The following is a 21,252-nucleotide window of genomic DNA, read 5'->3' as shown; positions in this document are numbered from 1 at the left end:
AAAAAGAACAAAAGGTTTACAATTTGGAAAATTCCTATTCTTCCCCATATGACTTTCCACACTGGCAATTTTCATGAATATGGATTACGTGTGGGAAACTTTTTATTTCTGTTTTGGCATTTAGTAGTGATACAGAGCCAGTTACACACCTCTAGAGTCATCAGCACACTCTTAATTTTCCATTTAGAAAAAAGTAAATATTGTGACAGAAGTTTTTTGAAAAATATTATGTGATACGAACTGCACTACAAAAGATGGGGTAAATTTCTAATTACATAGTTTAGAGGAAGGTGGGTGAATAAAGGTCTGCAAACCAAAAGATCCCCTTGGAGGAAAAAAAAGACAAAAATACATCATCTAAGATGAGGTCAAAGGGACCAGAAGCCACTCAAACACTAGTTCATGTGAGAGATCTAGGAGAAGGACGGCCAGAGAATATACATATTTTGCATTGTAAACAGTATGTATTATATACACTTAAAATCTGTAATTAAAACCTAGTGAATCAATCTAATGAAAATCATTCACACGGCATTATGTAGACAAGTATGTTTAAAAAAATATTTTAATAAGCATATTCAGAATGGCAGACAGGGAATGGGAAAAGGGAATTATTTTACAGTGCAAAATTACTATGCATAAATTTAAAAACATCTAATTCATAATTTTAAATGCCTATTTAAATATTCAAATACATTTTAAAGCTCAAGAGATTTATGTTGAACTGAGTTGCAGATTCTGAACTCCATTTGAAAACACATCATAAAACAGAATACCATTTCAAATGAAAATGATAGTGCTTTGCTGAGGGTGGGTATGGGGTGGGGGAAAACTATTACCAAAGTCTTCTTTTCCCAATGCAGTTTAAGAGTTCAAGAGTTATGAAATGTACTAAATCTTAAAGCAAATTAAATTCATGATATTACTAAAAATTTTAAAGTAGTGCAATGACTTATCAAGTTATAGTGGCTGCATTATGAAGAACAAAGTACTGTGAAATACCTGTATAAACACAAAATACAATTCATATTTCTTCATGAAAGGCTGAGCATTATGTATTATAGTAGTGGAATGTCTTTTTATTAGGTATACTTTAAAAAGGTAAGATTAAGAAAAGTAAAATTTCCTAACATGTATACATGTGCCATATTTGCAAACATGCCTGAGAATTTAATAAAAATGTTCCTGTAATTAGTTTCCAAGAACTTCACAAACCTGCAAACAAAATGCATCTTTAAAAAAAGGTGAAAACAGCGTCTCTAATATTGCAACAACTTAAAAAGTACAGCGTCACTATTCATTTGAAACACGTCTATAGACCATCTTTGACAAAGAGCTAGGAGCTAGGATACTTTGGATTTGTGTAATAAAAACTGATTTAGAAAACGGATTGTGACCATCTGCTAAAGCTGCCATTCTGGATAAATTAAATGTTGTAGGGTAAAACAAAACAAAAACAAAAAGTTCAGGCTTCTCAACAGTTCCACCCAAAACTCTGATTTACTTGGATATGTATGTAGTAACAGTGAACGTACATTATATGAAGTCAAGTGTTGTCAAGTGGCTTTTTAACACTGTTTGGGGAAAAGAGTTGTTCACATTGGTGGAAGGAAGCAGTTCTGAACATATGTTAATAGTAATACTTCATGGGGGTAAGGCCTAAACCATAATTTCTCAGTGCAAACCTTTACTCAATTGTATTAAACAGTTGAGCCATTAAAAACAAGACCACAGAAGATTTATTTTAAAAAGGCATTGGCTCTTGAACTGATGGCTGAAAATGAATTGGTAGAAGCATTTGGGGTTTGCCTGTGTGAAAAAAACAAGAATAGTTAATAATCTTTTATAAAAGTTTGGATATAGGTTGGTCTATCAGCTGTATAAAACTACATTTTTAACAAGAATTTTGCACTAAAAATAAAATGGCACTCTTGAAAGGCTATGCAAATAGATGATCCTATTTGTAATCACACAGAGCAATGGTTATTCATCTTATCTTCATTTTGGAAATACACTCAACTTCATCACTTTTTCCACATAAAATCAATATTGTTATCTGCCAACTCCTTGTGTGTGCCAATATCTAAATATTGCTTGACCTTTTCCCCTGTTTAGTTAATGCAAAAATGGGAAATTTTATAATGCATATAAAAATAATCGAACAGGATTCTGGTCAGCATGATACATTTAAGCACTTAAGCTAACATTAAACTTTTGTCTTGCTTCAAAAATAATTTTGAAAATTATAGCAAACGCAAAACAAACTATGCGATCTAGGTATCATGCTTAATTTCAGAATTCTCAAACTATTTGTCCTTAAGTAGAAATTTGAAAAAACAAATTTTCACAATCCTTTATGAATGCTTTTACCACCTGTATAAGAAACATGACTTAGTTACTACACAAACACTTAAAAATTCATTAGAAAAACCTTAGCAAAATAAAATGAAAGCTGACAGACTCAGAATATCAATTCCTCTCATAAAAGTTTACCAACTGTACAAGTTAAGAAAATTATACAAGCTTTTGTATTAAGAAAGGACAGCTCAGTCAAGACATATGTACTGTAAAAATCTTTCAAAGGCTACAAAGAATCTGGAAAAATACAGAATGTATTTCTTAAGCCCAGATAAGAATATGGAAAGACATCATTGATGTCAACAATTTTACATATACAAACCTGACTTGGTTTATTTTTAAACTTCTATATATAAAAAATCATGCTAGCATAACTTTCAGGATTCATAAGGGTTTCCTTAATAATGACACTCAATTTGTATGGAGAGAAAATGTCTTAAAAAAAGAAGACATTTCAAGAAACTCAGAAAAGCTGGTGTTCAACAGAAATCAGAACTTGGTTTTTTCTTCTCTGCCATCAAACTAAGCAAAAAGTACCGGTAGTGAGCTTTTAAGATTAACATATCAAATGAGAAGGTACAGATATTTCCATAGTTCATTCAAATTTACTAAACTATTTGTTATAGCCTTAACAGGGTCTTTACACTTTTAAAGTAAAAAGTCTACAAAGGGCAGAATTATGAAATCTTACTAAAATCAGGACTCATTTCAAATTTAACCAACTGCTTCAAGGAAATCAACTTTTTAAGGTAACCCATCAACCCTGAAAATTTTAGTCACACCAGATTTTACTCCAAAGAAAGTAAAATAAGTCTAAAATTTAGTCATCGGTGTTTTCAAGTTCTTCAAATTTTCCATGTGACACTGCTTCCTGGAAAAATTCAGAAGAACCTGGACTTTCTTTTCCACTGCTGTTTACCCTTCGCCTTTTGGCAGGTCTCTCACTTTTTTCATCAAAATCATTTTCATTTCTTGCAGTCATATGGGCAAGTTTTGGGTCAGTGGTAAGGTTATCTGTTTCATAACCATTAGTATCCACGTCTGCATGAAGTGGTTTCTTATTTCCACCTGTTGGTCCATTCACATGTAACCCTTCAGCTTTTATTTCTTCTTTGTTCAACATTTCACCTGGTCCATTAGATGACACCCCTACGTTGGAAGAAACATAAGTGAAACTGCTAGTATTAAAAAGCTAAATTTGTAAACTATTCAGAAACAGCTATTATGGAATAGCTTTTCATCAAGGATGAGAGATACCAAATCTATGTATATATACAGTCTGAATGCTGGCTCTATTTACTTAGTAACTGCGTAACCTTTGGCAAAAGTTATTTACGTTCTGTGTACCTCAGTTTCATCACATGTACAATGAGGGTAGTAAGAGATTTACCTTACAGGGTTGTTGTGAAGATTAAGTTTAAACATAAAGAAGTAATAGAATCTGGCATATATTAGAAGCATGTTGGTATAATGTGACCACAAATAAGCACTGGGTCCAGCAGTCTAATAAGATAAATTAAAGCAAAGATATGCACAAATTATTAGACTTAGCAAAATGGTTATAACTTTCTAATACTATGTAAAAAAAATTTTACATTCCTTAGAAGCTCGAGTTTTCTACTGCCGTATAAAATGACAAGACTTTTTCATTCTTAATGTAAATAAACCCATGGGTACTGTGTTTTAAAGGTAAAGATTACATATTTATCTAAATAGATTTAAATAATCTGCCACTATGTTAAAAAAGTAATGCTGGCACTGTCCAAACATACATTTGAAAATGATGAAAGCAAACACAAATGTCTCCATAGTAGGTAAGAGAAGAATAATTATTCTGATAAAAGTAACAGTGAAAAGGGCATGTTACAGTTGACTGCAAAATGGAGTAGACATTGTGGAGACAGACATTTAATGTAAAATACAGAATGCGCCACAGGAGAGAATTAACTTTTAATTATCTGAAAAATATTCAGTATAAAGGATGAGTTTCAAATATTATATTTGGTCCAAGAAAATATTCTATTTCCCCAACTCAAAAGTGCACTCAACCCATACATGCATAGGGGGATGTTATGCACGATGATGCAGAAGGAACCATTCTGTTACAGTAAAGCACAAAGAGCTAAGTGACCACTGTGAGTAGGTAAAAAATGAGATTTCAAGACACTAAGCCCCTTACAAAAGAAAGAAAACTGAATTGGCGAAATCCATCCTTTCCTTGAAAACCTAGGAATCTTGATTGTGGGTACCTAGGTAAATGGCTTCTGGGCTACTGAATAACTTAATTTATATACACCTTCTTAGGTCAAACTGCATGTTTTCATCAAATGGTTAAAAAAGGGGGGAAAAAAAAGGAAAATTTATTTGGTGTTATGAGCAAACAGGGAAAGACCAAAGTAGTATCAACTGTTTGCATCCCTGAGCTTCTATCCCCCAGTCCTAAGATCAGAGTTTTAGCTTTTTACTCTACCTCAGGATAGCATTAGACAACACGTCATCGAACCTTTTTAGACCACGAAATGGCTGCCGGGCCCTCTTTTCTGTTTGTATGACTTGTTCTTAGAGGGAAGCAGTGAGGGAACAGAGAGGGGTCATTAAATGAACAAAATATATTTGCTCCAGCGGTGCCAGTGTGAGACCAAAGGTCAGAATAAGGGACAGTCTCTCACAGTGTTCCTCTTCTAGTTTCTGTCGTGAGGTCAACTCTCCCTGCCCCTCCCCTAAGACTGTTACATCAGAATACAGGTGTGCAGAGCTTGTCTCTAATTCACCCGTTTCCTACTTAAGAGGAGTGGAAGGCTTGTCTTACTTAGGAAGACCATTTTAATTAAAGGAGAAGTCAAAATAATTTTCTGACTAGGTCTTACTAACACAGTGATCTCTGGTCCATTATACATTTTAAACAAGAACGTGTTACCTGAACCTTAAACAAAATGGAATGCCATTTACTTCTTTCTCACAGAGATAAATATAGGATAATATAAATATAAATATAAAAAAATAATATAAATATCCTATATTTATCTAGGTTTCTGTGGAGTACTCTACGTTTCTGTAGAGTATTAATGCAGAGCCTGACACCTGCTTTATCTTTTCTCATCCTTCAAGGATATTACACTAGCAAAGAAAAAACTATTCAAGCCCTTGTTATCTACTACTTTTCACCAAATGCTTTAAGCACTTTTCTGATAAAGTGTTACGGCTCTCAAAGTATTTCATAAATATCTATGTACTTCTGATGTGAAATGGTGCTGGAGTTGTGGTCTAAGAGTTAACAAGAGTGTTTCTATCCAAGCATCCCGACTAAGAAAATACATGCTACTCAAGAATAAATTTCTTAGAAGAAATGGTCACTATTGATAGTATATTCTTATTAAGCTTATGTATGTATGTGCCATGGGTACTGACAATTATTATTTTTAACTTCTGCTTTGGAAGTTTAATCCAAACCAAAACTAAATTGCCCATGCTACTAAAGACAAGTGCCCTTCATTAGGAACAAACAGAAGAGTTTCTTTGGTTGCTTACCATTCTGATTACTATTGCTTATAGTGCCGTCTTCTTTCTCAGACTGGCTGTTACTACTGTTTGAGGCAGTTGGGGGAGGGGATGGTGCTCGACTAGAAGCAGCACTTTCACTTTCATCTAGAAGACGATCCATGTAATCCCTTAAAATAAAGTGAAATAATGAAACAATCACCTTCTTATATTTAAAAAAGCTGAAAACTAAAACTGAGTTAAATTTAGAAGGCTTTATTAGCAAATATGTCCTAATTTTCACTTACATTCATTCCATTGCCTCATCTATCCCACCAGGATCTGAACATTTAAATGGAAAGCTCCTTTGGTTATGTTTGTTGGGAAAATGCATAAAGGCTTTTAAACTAGCAAATTTTAGAGACCTATAGGAAGTTTTAAAACTACAGGCAAGTGCTCAGAGTGGCCCAACTAAAATCAGAGGATCTGTAAGTGAAGAGACAGGGATGATGCCAATCAGAGGGAGTACAAAATAATTTCTGAACAAACACCGGTTGCAATTTTAAAGCTCCTCAAGACGCTGTGATGGCTACAGCAATATCTCAAAGCCAAATTAGGGCCTACCAATGAATCATTTCCCTGAACTTTCCTGGATATTTCGTATATTATCTTCCTGCTAAATCTGAGCTACAAAAAGCTCCCTAAATTCCTCGGCTTATGTGCTGCCTTTGTCTACCAATATATCATTAGAGGTGTGCTCACTTCTTCCCTAGGTCGTTCCTGAACTACATGGGATGGGAGAAGAGCTGTCTGTACTAAGTGACTTTGGGTTGGGGTTACAAGATCTGAGCTAAACACTCATCTCTGAAAGTTTAGTGTCTTTACCTATATAAAATCATGTATGTGTCTACCACACAGGGCTGTTGCAAAAGGTATGTGTAGGAAAGTGTTTTGTAAACTATGAACTGCTATTAAGTCACCAGAATAAAGGTCTGCAAACTGTGGCCCATGGGCAGGCCACAGGTTTTGTGAATAATATTTGATGGAACACAGCCACACCCACTCATTTACATAGTATCTAAGATTGCTTTTGTACAAGAGCAGAGCTGGGTAGTTGCCAGAGAATTTAAGGCCTGCAAAGCCTAAAGTACTTACTCTGTAGCTCTTTACAGAGAAAGTGTGCTGATACCTGCACTTAACTAATTCCCTAAAGGCAGGAATTTTAGTCTTTTTGTCATCACTGTACCACCTGGCCTAAGTTGTGCATAGCACAGAATAGAAGCTCAAAAAAAAACTTAAAAGTCATTATTTAAAAAATTCCTCACAATAATTATAATAGGAATATTAAGACAAATCTTTAGAATTTCTGAGCAAGTACGCATGTGGGTGAGAAGGCAACAGTGGAAAAGGCTTAGGATTTTACTGAAAGTCTGTGTTAACAGTCCACCAAAGGCTATTAACTGTAGTTATAACATCAAACTACATGATCAGACTGTCCCCTAGGTTATGGGGATATAATAAATATAGGGATGTGAAGTTTCCAACAGTCTGAGGCACAAAACACATATCAAAGAAATGTATGTAAGCATAAGCTAATTAACTTAACATTCTAGGCCTTATTTTCCTCCTCTATAAATGGAGGGAAATAAATTTGATGGTCTTTAAGTCCCCTTCAGCTTAATGCCATTCATCATAATTCCAGAACAATTATGTAACGAACTGGAAGTACACAGAAACAGAAATGAGTATGAATGCCAAAGGGATTACAGAAGCTATGACTAAATAAGAACAGATGATACATGATGAAGACTTGTTGGAAATAAATTTGGTATGGTGGAAATGGATAATGGAGGATGTTAAAAGCCAAGCAAAGGAAGCCAGAGTTGACTGGATACCACAATGGTATTGTAGAAGAATTACTATTATTTCTTAAAGATTAATGGCATCCATAGTGCTTAAGGAAGAAGTCAGGTGGGCCATCCAGGAGGCTGGAGTAGCATTCAGATAATCAGAGTTATGCTGGGTTAAGTTTTTACTTTAAAAAGAAATATTTGCAAGCTTGTTGCAATACAATCTCTAATTTGCATATGGCTACCAAATCTTCCAGGTAGTGAGTAGAGAGAATCTGCAGTAGAATCTTGCAGAGGCGGTTTATAAGGCATGAAAGTGGCAAATGCACTTCATTTTGGTGAACAAATTGAAAGGTAAAAATGTCACAGAAAAATGAACAAATGACTTCCAGGATAACGTGCTCTATGGATTTTGACTAAAAAGATGAAAAAACTCACATTTCTAATAATGTTTTGTGCACTCAAAGTGCAACTACTAACAGAAGAAGGTCCTGGAAGCAAACTAGAAAAGAATCTCCATGTTTACAGAAAACCACAATTTCTGCCCTTTGGGAAATAAGGTACGGTCTGGTCACAGCTTCTCATAGAAGATGTAACATAGCTAAAAGGGGTAAGTAGGAGTAAAAAATTACAGTTTGTTCAGTTAAAGAAAAAACAAAACCAAAAACTATGAAACACACAGAAGGGACATAACTAAAGCCTACAAAACCACAGTATTTTCGCCTACAGGGAAAACCACGTATGTTCACTTCATACCATTACACCAGGGGGCACTGTAAAATCTTCAAGCATGAGAAAAGATGTGGTATGGGACTACTTTTAACTGTGGCTACTCCACCTACAGATACTTAACCCTAAGAGGAATCAAAGTTGTAGACAGAAGTATCTTCAAAAAGTTTCCAGAAGCTATGGCCAGATTGTTAATAAGAAACTACAATGTTTGGAGGCACATCCCTACCTAACCTGTTGAGCTTGACAGCACACACGACCAACTAAGCCAGCCCACAACACTTCCCTTGGTGATGCTTTCTGAAAGAGAAAACGGGATGAACCATGGGTCTGACCCAGCAAGGCAATTCTTATGTTCTTACTGCTGATGACGACAGATTGCCTGTAGTTCATGTGTGAATAATATTTCTGAAATGGGTGAAAAAAATGAAAGATGTTACTATGGCTTTTCCCTACAGAATAGCTTGAAAATTGTGACTACTTTAAGATACACTCTGAAGCCTACATAGCTATATCTTGTTCTATGTCATTATACCTCAATACTACCAATAAATCATCAAGAAAAAAAAATTAACTATAAATTTATAACATTAAGCAATTAAATTTGGAATACTCTTTATGGAATTCCACTGTAGGCATCGTGAGCTTTGGATAATGGGGGATGAGGCAGAGTCCAATGTCCTATGATGTCCAGGGGCAACCATACCCATTATTCCCTTTTAGATAATTTTGCTTTGGATTTTTAGAGTGTGTGATCCTCCAGGGAAGTGACCAGCAGAGACACCTGTAAATGAACATGACCAGAAGCAGTCCAGCCTAGAGTTTAAATAAAGCACAATCAAATATGCATATAAGCACATCTTTCAAAGGCAGTTATTTGGCCAGCCCTAAGAATTTACTGGTGCACACTGACCAAATAAAATCACAACTGAGTATTATTTGTATTTTGTGAACAGCAGGAAATAATGAAGGATAGAATGGTGAAGTTAAATCCACCTGACCAATTCATCAGCATTTTACAACAACTCACGTGAGATGAAGGGTTCATTCAATACTCTATGTACTTAAATTCCTTAGAGGCAGCAGGACAGTTTTTTCCAAAGCTAGACTAAATAAGGCTCAGATTTTGGTGCACAGCAACTGATACAGACATATGACGGACGCACTTTGCATAAAGACTACATTCAATAACAACCCATACTCCCTGTATCACTGGGAGTAAGCTAAAGTTGGATGACTATTATATACTATTTCTGTTAGAGGAAAGGTTTCAGGAAATCGGGGAAAAGGGAAGTCATCATCATGCGCATGTTCTTTCCTCTTTAGAACACTTTGTAACAAAAATGAAAATGAAATTTCAAAATGAAATCATTTAAAAAATGAAATTTGACCTGATTTATTTTCTCTGTCTTTTCCCTTTTATATCATCTATACCCAAACCTTATTTTGGTTTCTGGGATCAAAAATAGATTAGACAAGGAAAAATACTAATTTCCATTCTTTAATGAGCTTCTATGAGACATTCAGCTCCACAGTTTCTGAAGAGTCTCTTTTCTGTTCTCACTGTGCTCACAGTATTAGATAAAAACTATGTGCTTATACCGAATGGAACAGAAGTTAACTAAAACATGCTTTAACAGCTATTCTGATCCGTTTTCTCTCCTGAAAACATACTCTAACATTTGCTTTGATGTATTTATTGTCTCAAATATTATGAATTGTAGTTTATGTTTCATAAGACACTGAAGTCTAAATGGCCTATGAAGATATATCTGTAAATGGATAACTTTAATGTAAACTCCTATCCTAGTGAAAAAGGAAGATTCTAAAAATCACAATTTTCTCAAGAAAAATCCAAAAGCAAAAATATATGACTCGACAGAAAAAAGTAAACTCACGTTACACCAGGATGAAGATTATATTTCTTTTTTCCAAATCGCGTTTGCTGAGCAAAGAAATCATAACGTTCAGATTTTTTCCACATATAATAGAATGCTACACATTCACCAACTGACCTTGTTCGAACCTATAAGAAACAAACACTTGTTTTTAAGAATCATCTCCTCCTTAAAGGAATTATTTCATGAAAAATATCTGAAGTGTGAAAAATTTACCTGTACCTTAAGTAATATATAATACTGTACGTATAAAATACAACACTGCAGCAGCTTTGTTAAAACTATTTATGAATCCCCATGGAGAGAAATAATACACTGGCAACAAATCTTCAGATATTTAGCATTATGCTTTTTAAAACCATCTTAATCTGGGGCACCTGGGTGGCTCAGTCGGTTAAGTGTCCGACTTTGGTGAGTTCAAACCCCGCTTCAGGCTCTGTGCTAATAGCTCAGAGCCTGAGGCCTGCTTCGGATTCTGTGTCTCTCTCTTTGCTCCTCCCTTGCTTTGCACTTTGCACCTCATTCTCTCTTGCTCAAAAATAAACATTTAAATAAATAAATACATTAATGCATCTTAATTTACTATACAAATAAATACTCCTCTATTGAAAATATCTGAAAGTGGCATTTAATTAAAATTAATGTTATGAACAGTATACTTTTACTCACAGAATACCTAGGGAGTCTACTTTTAAATTCCCATTTAAAAGATTCTCTTAGAGGTCTTACTGGTGATCCAGACTCAGTTATTTTACTTTCTAGAAAGGCTGAGAATATTCCACAATGAGTTGAAAGGTATAATAATGCCAATGCTAATTCTTTGTTTATTAAGTTACTCCAGCAACTGGTGCTATATCTACCTATGCGACTGAATGGCTCTCCTTACATAAATGTTCAACACCAATGAGACTGGCAAATGATGTGGACAACATCCCCCTTTTCAATACTTAGCCTGCAAAGCTGGTAGGGTTGATGTATGTAATAAAGTACTGAGAGTTTAAAATAAAGAAAAAAGGTATCTGAATAAGTGCTGGAATGCAAGACCATATAGCTTGAACCCATAAATGTCTAATCTTGAAGTAAGTATCCTGTGGGACTGACTGCACCTAAAGTCAATTTGATGACATCCTCATTTCACTACCTGACATATTTTTCTTTCTTCCCCTATGCTTGCACTTTACAAGTTTGGCCCATGCTGCTCTAAGACTGAAAGCTCTCAAGGTTTTTGTTTTTGTTTTTATCATCTTCTCAAGCTTTTTTTTTTTTTGCCTCCTTTAGAAACTTAATTCTATACAGACACCAGCCAAGTCGACTGTACTTTACTGAGAGCAAAAATTGAAAAGGTATTTTGGGGCATGCAAAGTTAACAATATTATGAAAAATCTTCAATAAAGTAAGCCTACAAAGAACTTATGTTTAAGATCCAAACTTCAATTTCAGGAATAAAAACAAAGTCTTAATGTTTTCACTGGACCATTCTTCTCCTTAAAGAATTACTGTCCTCTTTTTTTGTTCACTAGAGTATATTAGGTATAGATAGGTCAGCTGACCTCTGGAACACAGAAATATCACCATCCCAAATACTTACAAAGAAATAAAGGTCTTATTTTCCATATGACATTAAAGGCTTTTTTGACTAGTAGTTTCCAGTCACCTAATAGGTTCTTATTTCTTAAAAAAGGGATTTCTGGAGGGTTGCTGCTGCTAGTTATTATTCCAGCTTACCATTCCAGGGGTCCCCTCCCATAGGTAATCCAGCATGGTTTGATCTGAATCTAGGCAGGAATGCTGGAAAACTCATATCCAAAATGTCCCTTTCAACCACGAAACAATCTATTTTTTTTTTACAATCATAAACATACATATCTACTCATTAGCATAATACATGCCTTTCATAGAATATGCCCTGTGCTGGAGGTAATCAGTTCATCCGGACACAACATTAAGGAATATGATACATTTTTGACACCAATGCTACAACTCAAAAGTATCTCTTATTAGTTTTATGTCTGAGGCCAAATACCAAAATGCAACAAGTTAATCAAGAGTAAACTAGTTAATGCACAACAAAATTAAGAAAAATAAACTCACAGGATTTATAAGCAACTATTTACAGAACATAAAATATACTATTAAATATGTAGTGAAACAAATTAAGTAGATACTACCCAATCACATCAAGAGGTATAAGAACATGGGGACAGACTATTTAGAACTCAGACTTAAATTAAGCCCATGTAAGCCCAGATACTTTCAACACCATCCTAGACAAGCCATCACATAAAACTTAGATGCTATCTTTAAGGAAACATGTAATGCAAAGGTCCTTGTCATTTCTATTTGCTAAAAAATGTGCTAAAAAATTTCTAGGTATAAACCTAGAAATTCCTTAATTTCCTCCACTTAAACTATTGAGATTTTAATTTTGTGCATGCTAATTTCCCACAGAAACAATACAAGTAATTATGCAGTTCTTTTGGGTATACACGGACACTGTATTATTGATATTATCAATATGGAATGATAAATGGATCATGTTACATACAATTGTCCAGTTATAAAATTATAATGTATAATAAAGCTGATTTATTGAGATACTCTTCTAGAAAATTAAATCTTAATTAAAACCAAATTAAATATGAAGTATCTGATTTTAGACACTTGGGACTTAAACAAATGTAAAAAATGTTTTAATTGTAAATAATGTCATGTTACAAATGTTTTAAAGTTTAAAAATTTAAACACCCTCCTTTAAAACAGTCTGTCCCAAGTTTATGGAAAATAGTTTTAAACAATTCCATTATATATACACATCCTACACAAAAGTTGATTAACATATTTGTAAATCAGTCCAATTCTTAAAGTCATCTAACATCATGCACTGACAACAGTCACTTAGTAAATGTATGCCAGAAAGTCTAGGCATGTTTATAATTCCCAAAAACTAACAGAGTAAAACATTCGTCAAAGAATGTTTAACATTAGAAAATAATTGATATAAGATGACCTGGGTTAACTAGCTTTTTATAAAAGAGAGAACATATATATCATTACTTACTTTATTAGCCTGAATCAAATGAAAATCTTTTCCATAGGCCTTTAGCCCTTGTTCAAAATTTCTACACTCTTCTTCTGTCCAAACAGATAATTCCTCTGACAAAAAGAGTAGGAAAACTGTTAAAGCAATATTCCCCCAAATAATGCACATGAACAGTTACAAATAAAAATGTAAGTTTCTAGTAACAATAAGGAAGTATTTTACTCCTGAGCTCTATTACCGATGACTGCAGAAGATAAAGTGACAAAGACTCTGTATTTAATAAAATTTTGGATGATTTGGTCCCTAATTCTCCAATTTCAACTTGGGCCACTTTCTCCTTTATGATCTAACTATACTACTACCTTTCAATTCCTTAAATTCACTATGTTCTTTCTAACTTTAGACTTTGTGGTGCTGTTTCCCTTTGTCTATACTTATTTCCTGCCTCATCCTTCTCACCTAATTCGCTTACATCCCAGCAAAAATACCACTTTGTTCTAGAAGCTTTCCCTAACAAGCTTCACCATTCCCCAAATTAGGTCAAGTCCTACTGCAATAAATTTGAATTGAACCCTCTAATTCTTGGAAGAACGCATAACTGTTTTTCAGCTTCCCACCTAGGCTCTAAGCGCCATGAGGGCAGGGACTTCATGATGTCCTCAGAACTTGCCTTCCAATTTTTGTTGAATGAATGAATATCTTCCATTTGTTATGTGATAATATATAGTGTTCTTAGTGAAGCAGAGTGGGAGCTGGTTAGAATAAAAAAAAAAAACCCCAAAACCTGGACTGATTTTAATTATGGCTTCATTATTTATAAATTATGTTTGCCTCAGCAAAGGTACTTCAATTCAGAGACCTTAGTCTCAACAGTTTGAAATTAAAGTAACTGTCACATTCCATAGCTCACAGGGCTATTAAACAAGATCAAAAAAGAAAATATTTATTAAAAATGCTTCAAGGGCACCTGGGTGGCTCAGCTGGTTAAGCATCCGACTCTTGACTTCAGCTAAGGTCATGATCTCAAGGTCTGTGTAACTGAGCCCTGTGTTGTGCTCTGTGCTGGCAGTGCAAAGCCTGCTTAGAATGTTCTCCTTCCTTCTCTCTCTGCCCCTCCCGCATGCGTGCATGCATGCATGCATGCTCTCTCTCTCTCTCAAAATCAATACATAAAAAGTATTTTTAACAATGCCCTGAAATTAAAAGACATTATGTGTTTTTTAATGGCCTTATTTTCCCATAAAGAACCAGACTTAATCCCATTTCCCATAATGCTTGTGTTAGACACAAGTTACGTGATATGTTACAAGTTATTTGTTATTCAGCAAATACTGAATTCAGAAAGATCAGTATTACTAAACCTAGGATATACCTATGTAGATTGAAGATCTTAAGTTCTAAATTTCTGCTGAGTCATGAAAACAAATAAAAATGTATTATTTACCTCTAGCCGCTTTTACATTAAATCTTAATCTTCTCAGTGCTTCTTCTGTGTCAAAATTGCATTTAACCAATTCATATAATGCCTAGAAAAATAAAAGGCTTCAATATGTGACCCAGAGTATGAATAATTCACGGCTACAATTTCTTACGAAAGTAAAAGCTTTTCCTAAATCCAGTGTGTGTGTGTTCATCATTTCTGGAGGACAATTCCAGTGAATACAACACAGAATTCTAAAGAAAACACTGAAGACAAACAAATTCTGGGCACCTGGGTGGCTCAGTCAGTTGAGCATCCGACTTTGGCTCAGGTCACGATCTCACAGTTTGTGGGTTCTAGCCCCATGCTGGGCTCTGTGCTGACAGCTCAGAGCCTGGAGCCTGCTTCAGACTTTGCGTTTCTCCCTCCCTCTCCCTCTCTCTCTCTCTCTCTCTCCTTCCCACCCCTCTCACGCTCTCTCTCTCTCAAAAATAAACAAACATTAAAAAAGAAAAAAAAAAACAACAAATTCCATCCTGATTAATTAACGCTTTTGAATACACTGAAAATGGTAAGCAAATACTCTAACTTGGCAGCCATAATATCTCAGAAATTTAAAAATGAAAAGAAACTATTTTATAAAAATCACAAATCCTTTCTTTTTGGCTTTTTGCAGCTCCTATTTAATTTAAAATAAATGAGAAAAGAAAAGCATTGATTTAAAAAAGGTAAAAAAAAAAAATTGCTATCATTAGGTTTACTTGTAGGCAACTTGTCTACCATATCCCTAAAACATTATCCCAGATAGTATTCCTAAGTTGATGATATCCACAAGCTCTTAGGAATATCCAAAGGAACTCCAAAATTTTGAAAAAAAGTATATACAGGCAAAATGGTATCATTTTTATTTTAGCTGAAATTACACTAATGAAGTAACCTTAGGTATCGCCGATTCCCTATTGATGACATTATAGGAATTTTGGTGGGTATCTTAATAACAGTGAGTGTGACAGCATTTGCATCTATAGATGTAAATGGTTAATTTACTTGGGGAAAGTTGTAAGTTATTTCTCCTTTTAAACTGAAGAACACACGATGTTACATTAGTTTCAGGTGTACAACACAGTGATTGGACAACTGTACACATTGTGCTATGCTCACAAGTGTCCCCATATAGTATTATTGACTATATTCCCTATACTGTACCTCTCATCCCTGTGACTCATTTATCCCATAATGTAAGTTACTTCTTACTCATGTACCTGTTCATTGTCTTTTATGTGAGATCCTTCAGGAATTGCTTCTACACCTTTCTCATCACCTGTTCTTCTAGATGCATCCTTAAGAAATACAATCACTTTATCTTCTGGTAAGTACTCAGGGTCCCACAGGAGCTGATCATCATTTTCATATACTAAATTAGTAAAACATAGAAGTTAAAAATAAAATGCCAAATCTTGTTAAGAGTTTGTGTTAAAACACTAACATTAAACAAATAATTCACACTTATAAGCCAACATGTTGAGAACTGAGAGGTACAGCATGGTCCTAGGACTTGCCTAACTTCATTCTTGTTCTTGGATCATATTTTATGGCCTAAGTGATTTAAACAATTTTATAACTGTTTCATAGCCAAGCTAAGATGACTTAGCTTGAGTTTACTCAAGTCCAAGCTCTCTTGGTTTGAATAGCATCACCACCATTTACTACCTATATGACCTTGGGCAAGTTACTTCTCTTCTCTCTGCATCATCTGTGAAATGGGGATAACAACACTATCATACTGGGTTGTAAAGATTTAAAGTACTCTAAAACAATTCTGGCACATTATTAAGGTTCAATGGATGTTAGCTACAACTATTATTTTTGAAATGAGAGGTCTAAAAGAATGCTCACCAAATGTTAACACTGCTTATTTCTTGGTGGTAAGGTTTGGGGTAATTTTTTCTTTTATGTATTTTTCTATGAAGTTTGAAAATATAATGAACATAAATCATTTTCATAAAGCAAGAGTCTTTCCGTTTTTAAAAAAAGCATTTCACTTTCATCAGAATTTCCATTATAGTAAGACTAAAGCCTAAATCTCATCACAATTTAAAAAGTGGAAGGAAAGGAGGAAAAACCTAAGATGAGAGCCCTGTGCAAATGTAACTGACAGGAAGATGAACACAGACAAAAAAAAACAAGGAAAAATCAAAAGAGAAAAAGTAACAAATGTGACACCATCACTGCTAGGGGAAGAAAATGCTTCAAGGAGTGCTAGACTGGTTAAATGCTTTTCAATGAACAGTGTAACAACTGAAAAAGGTACAATGGGCTTACTAACAAGGAGGGGAATGTTTTAAGAGCCATTTCTGTGCAGAAATGGAAGCTGAGGCCCCACTAGAGAGGACTGAAGAGTAAATGGAAGGGAAAGAAATAAAGTAGGGACTCTTGAAAAAGTTTGATTTTAAGAGAGGAGAGACAGGTACAGCCGGAGGGGAGGTAGAGCTGAAGAAAGTTTTTGGTTTTATTGGTTTTTAAACATAAGAGACAAGAGACAATCATTTAAATGCCAGTAGGAAGGAACCATCTAAAGAAAAACTCTGTATTTAAGAGACAGAGGATAACCGACAGTGTCAAAGTTCCTTGTGTTATTTTAAAAAAAAAAGGAATTAACAGCAGGGTGTCTGGGTGGCTCTGTTGGTTAAGCGTCCAACTTTGGCTCAGGTCATGATCTCACGGTTCGTGAGTTCGAGCCCCATGTCGGGCCCTGTGCTGAGAGCTCAGAGACTGGAGCCTGCTTCAGATTCTGTGTCTCCCTCCCTCTCTGCCCTTCCCCTGCTCGCTCTCTCTCAAAAATAAACATAAAAAAAAATTTTTTTTAAAGAAAGGAATTAACAGCTAATTAAGCATCTCCTATGTATGAGGCACTATGTTGGGTGTTTTCATATAAATTACCTTGTCTCACTCTGCACCTCCACTACACACATACACTTTAAAATATCGTTCTACTTTTCTGTTTCCCAAAATAGATACTCTTCTTTAAAGTACAAGGTTAGGGGCGCCAGGGTGGCTCAGTCGGTTAAGCGGCCGACTTCGGCTCAGGTCCGCGAGTTCAAGCCCCGCGTCGGGCTCTGTGCTGACAGCTCAGAGCCTGAAGCCTGTTTCGGATTCTGTGTCTCCCTCTCTCTCTGACCCTCCCCCGTTCATGCGGTCTCTCCCTGTCTCAAAAATAAACGTTAAAAAAAAAAAATTAAAAAAAATAAAGTATAAGGATAATCTCTAGAAAATTTTCCTTAGTAAACCTCATTCCTTCTCTAGCCTGCTGGTATAATCTTAGTGAAACTCTAAATTGTAAATACAATAAAACTACCATCACAAAGTGAATCTGGATATATGACTACTGATTTTTGTTGTCTGCTTAGCCTCTGTTCACTGAAGCGGGAAGTGGGGAAGACTACAGTTTTCATGTTCCTGAGACTAATGGATGGAGGGCGGACAAGGCCTTACAAGAAGTCCTAAGAAAGATGGAAGGTGGTGCGTCCCTGAGTCCCCAGTGTTCTCCCACTTAAATACGCCCATAGTGGGCCTATGAAACAAGCACAGGTGACCTGAAAGATACCTCTGGAATCATTCTGTTAAGTTGCAAATTGCCACAGGATACAGAGATGTCCTGTCTAAGCTGAGTACACAAACATCACCAGATGGCGCCAAATGACAAGCCAGACCCCTAGAACTGTGACAAGACAGCTAGACAGGCTGACCCTGAGAATACAACACCTCATTTTATACAGTGACAACATACTGAAAAATAACCACAGATGAGAACAATCAGCATTTCCACAGAGAATAAATCACACTGTCTACTGGTTCCAGAAACAGACCAAATTATTTTCCACTTAAGTTTACACTCCAAATAAAATATGACTTTTGACCCTGATCTAAATAAAACAGGCAACAACAGCTAACTTTTGTTAAATGTCTGCTGCAGAACAAAATGCCAAGAGTTCAGAAAATCAAAAATCCACCACGACGATAAAACACAGGATAAAATACAGAAGAGAAATAACATCTCTTGTTGTGTAAATCAACTACCAAGCCTAGATGTTAGAATTTTTAAAAAAGCAACCACAAATATATCCACTTTATATTATGGGAGATATAATTCACATGTGATTATAAGTAAACGAAAACATTCTGAAGGCAGGAACACACCTAGTATATTCGAGTTACCCAGGAAAGGGCTTATTATGGAATTTTAAGTAACAAATCAAGCTCAAATAAAATGGGTTGTCACAATAAGTTAACAAAGTTCAGTGTGTGTGGTGGTGGTTGGGAGGGTGTGTAGAAAGTCCAGAAACCACCACCACAAATCTGGGAAATTAATCCCCCATGAATAAATTTATATTTATTCACTTTCAGTTTTCGTAAGAAGTGTTATTCTGTTTTTTAATGCCGAAGTAAAAATTCAATGTAATCAATGTATCATGAGGATGAAAATGCCAGCCCATAATCAGCTATGGTATAATGAGGTTTACCCCATGTCCTTAAAAGGACACACTGTGATTAATGACATAAATTTTAGGTTGTTTAGATGAGCCTTTCCTATATGTACAGGCTAAATGAACTGCCTTTTCAACATTATCATCAACTAAGGATAATGCATGTGTACATTTTTCGTAAGTAACTTCAGAATCAATAATATGTCAAATGTTCATTAGAAACAAAGATTCATGCAGTCTTTTGCTATTCACTGCTTCCAAACTCCTACCCATCATTTCCTTACTCTAAAACTCATGTCATGCAAGCATGAAAATTAGACTGGGAAATAGGTATCTTGGCTCCTTTCTCTTAACCCTTTTCCCCCTAAGTAGCCCAACTAATTCTAATCAACCTAGTCCAGGGTTCTCAATCTCAGCAGTACTGACACTTTGGGCAGATAATTCTTAGTAGGGGGAGGCGGTGGCAGTCCTCTGTGTGTGTTCCAAGATGGTCAGCGGCATTCAATTCAGTCTTATCACAAAAGGTGCAGTGTTCATTCAGTTTAGTATATGGAAGAAACAATAAAATACGTAACTGAAAAATCATGCTTTTCATTTCTACAACACATCTTTAGGAATTAAATCCTTTCCATTTGAGTGAGGCTGACATCACACCCTGGAGCCCCAAGAACACATAAATGAGCCAGGGCAAACCAGAAGAGTCACTCTTCTCTCTGGTCACAGTAATTACTTCTGGCTGAGTATGACTCAAACAAAGTTAACAGATTCTCTCTAGGACTTTTGCTGGAGCGAAGGCGGATACAGAAGTTTTCATCTGTGCTGGTTCTCTGGCTACAGGGACAGTGTAAAGCGTAAGCCAGGAGCTCCCAGCAGCCATCTTAGCCTGTCTAAGGGAAAGGAGAGGGACAGCTGATATCAGAAGAACCCCCAAATCCAGTTTTATCTGAAGCCAGGCCACCCAGAACTTTCCAGTTACGCAATCAGGTAAATTCTTTTTTGCTGAAGCTAACTGAAGAGGGTTTTTGCCAATTGTAAGTAAAACAGCATGAACTGATAGTTTCTGAAAATCTGAAAAATAAAACCTAAATGTAATGAGTAAGATTAATCATCCATTGAATACTAATGTCACTCACTGAGTACTTACAATGTATATGCTGTTAAGGCTACCTGTGAAAATATCCTATGTAAATCCTGATAGGTTCTGTAAATAAATGCTCTTTTACAGCTATTTTATACTGAGGAGAAAAGGAAGTAAACATGTCCAAGGCCAAATGCCTACATACTGATCAAAGTTTACTGACTCCGTATTGGCTTTGTCAACATTATTCTGCACCCACCTAATACCTCAGCCACCAAATGTTTACTAAGTGCCTATGTAACAGAATCATACCAGGTATTAAGGATGCAAAAAATAAACAAATGATTACAATACACTGCACTGAGTAAACTGCTAATTTACATAAATTTAAGAAAATTGTAATAGTGTAGTTGAGATTATATAACAATAGATACAGGTTCAAAGAGGAATTTAACGTGACTGTAACAAATCTTGTTTATATAACTGAAACAGAAGTGATAACTGAGGGGCACCTGGGTGGCTCAGCTGGTTAAGCTTGTCAACTCAGTTTCAGCTCAGGTCATGATCCCACAGTTTGTGAGATTCTCTATCTCTCTGCCCCTCCCTACTTGTGTGCGTGCTCTCTCTCAAAAATAAATACTCAGAAATTAAAAGAAAAAAAAAGAAATGATAGCTGATGAGGAATATATATGCTGCATGGAGTCTAGTAAAAAAGAAATCAGGTATCAGAGAGAAAAAAAATCATCAGTATCTCTCCAGGATACTCAGTAATAGGGTTTCCTTGTATCAATGAAAAAATTCTAATTCATTTATCAAATAATTCCTACAGTGAAGGTATCAAGGTATCAAAGCTTTGTGGCATTTTTTTTAATCAAAATCACTCCAACCAAATGTTCTCCCTCTTGAATGTGTGCTCAC

The 21,252-nt window shown here is 35.4% G+C and overlaps 1 protein-coding gene across 18 annotated transcripts in view; it reads right to left on the bottom strand.

Annotated features, from left to right (window-relative positions):
- Nucleotides 1–796: 796 nt before the first annotated feature.
- Nucleotides 797–21,252, bottom strand: part of MIER1 (MIER1 transcriptional regulator) — a 60,411-nt gene continuing 39,955 nt past the window's right edge. For all 18 annotated transcript variants that reach the window (XM_027058912.2, XM_027058913.2, XM_027058915.2 and 15 more), the window contains 6 exons: nt 16,035–16,186; nt 14,797–14,878; nt 13,371–13,465; nt 10,313–10,440; nt 5,887–6,026; nt 797–3,507 (listed from right to left, as the gene is read on the bottom strand). In XM_027058912.2, the coding sequence (XP_026914713.2) occupies nt 3,179–3,507; nt 5,887–6,026; nt 10,313–10,440; nt 13,371–13,465; nt 14,797–14,878; nt 16,035–16,186 (926 nt within the window). In that variant the 3' untranslated portion in view covers nt 797–3,178. The remainder of the gene's footprint in view (nt 3,508–5,886; nt 6,027–10,312; nt 10,441–13,370; nt 13,466–14,796; nt 14,879–16,034; nt 16,187–21,252) is intronic.

Source organism: Acinonyx jubatus, chromosome C1 (genome assembly GCF_027475565.1).
Source record: "Acinonyx jubatus isolate Ajub_Pintada_27869175 chromosome C1, VMU_Ajub_asm_v1.0, whole genome shotgun sequence".
In the NCBI taxonomy this organism is placed as follows: Eukaryota; Metazoa; Chordata; class Mammalia; order Carnivora; family Felidae; genus Acinonyx; species Acinonyx jubatus.
This window is presented reverse-complemented; position numbering and strand designations above follow the sequence as displayed.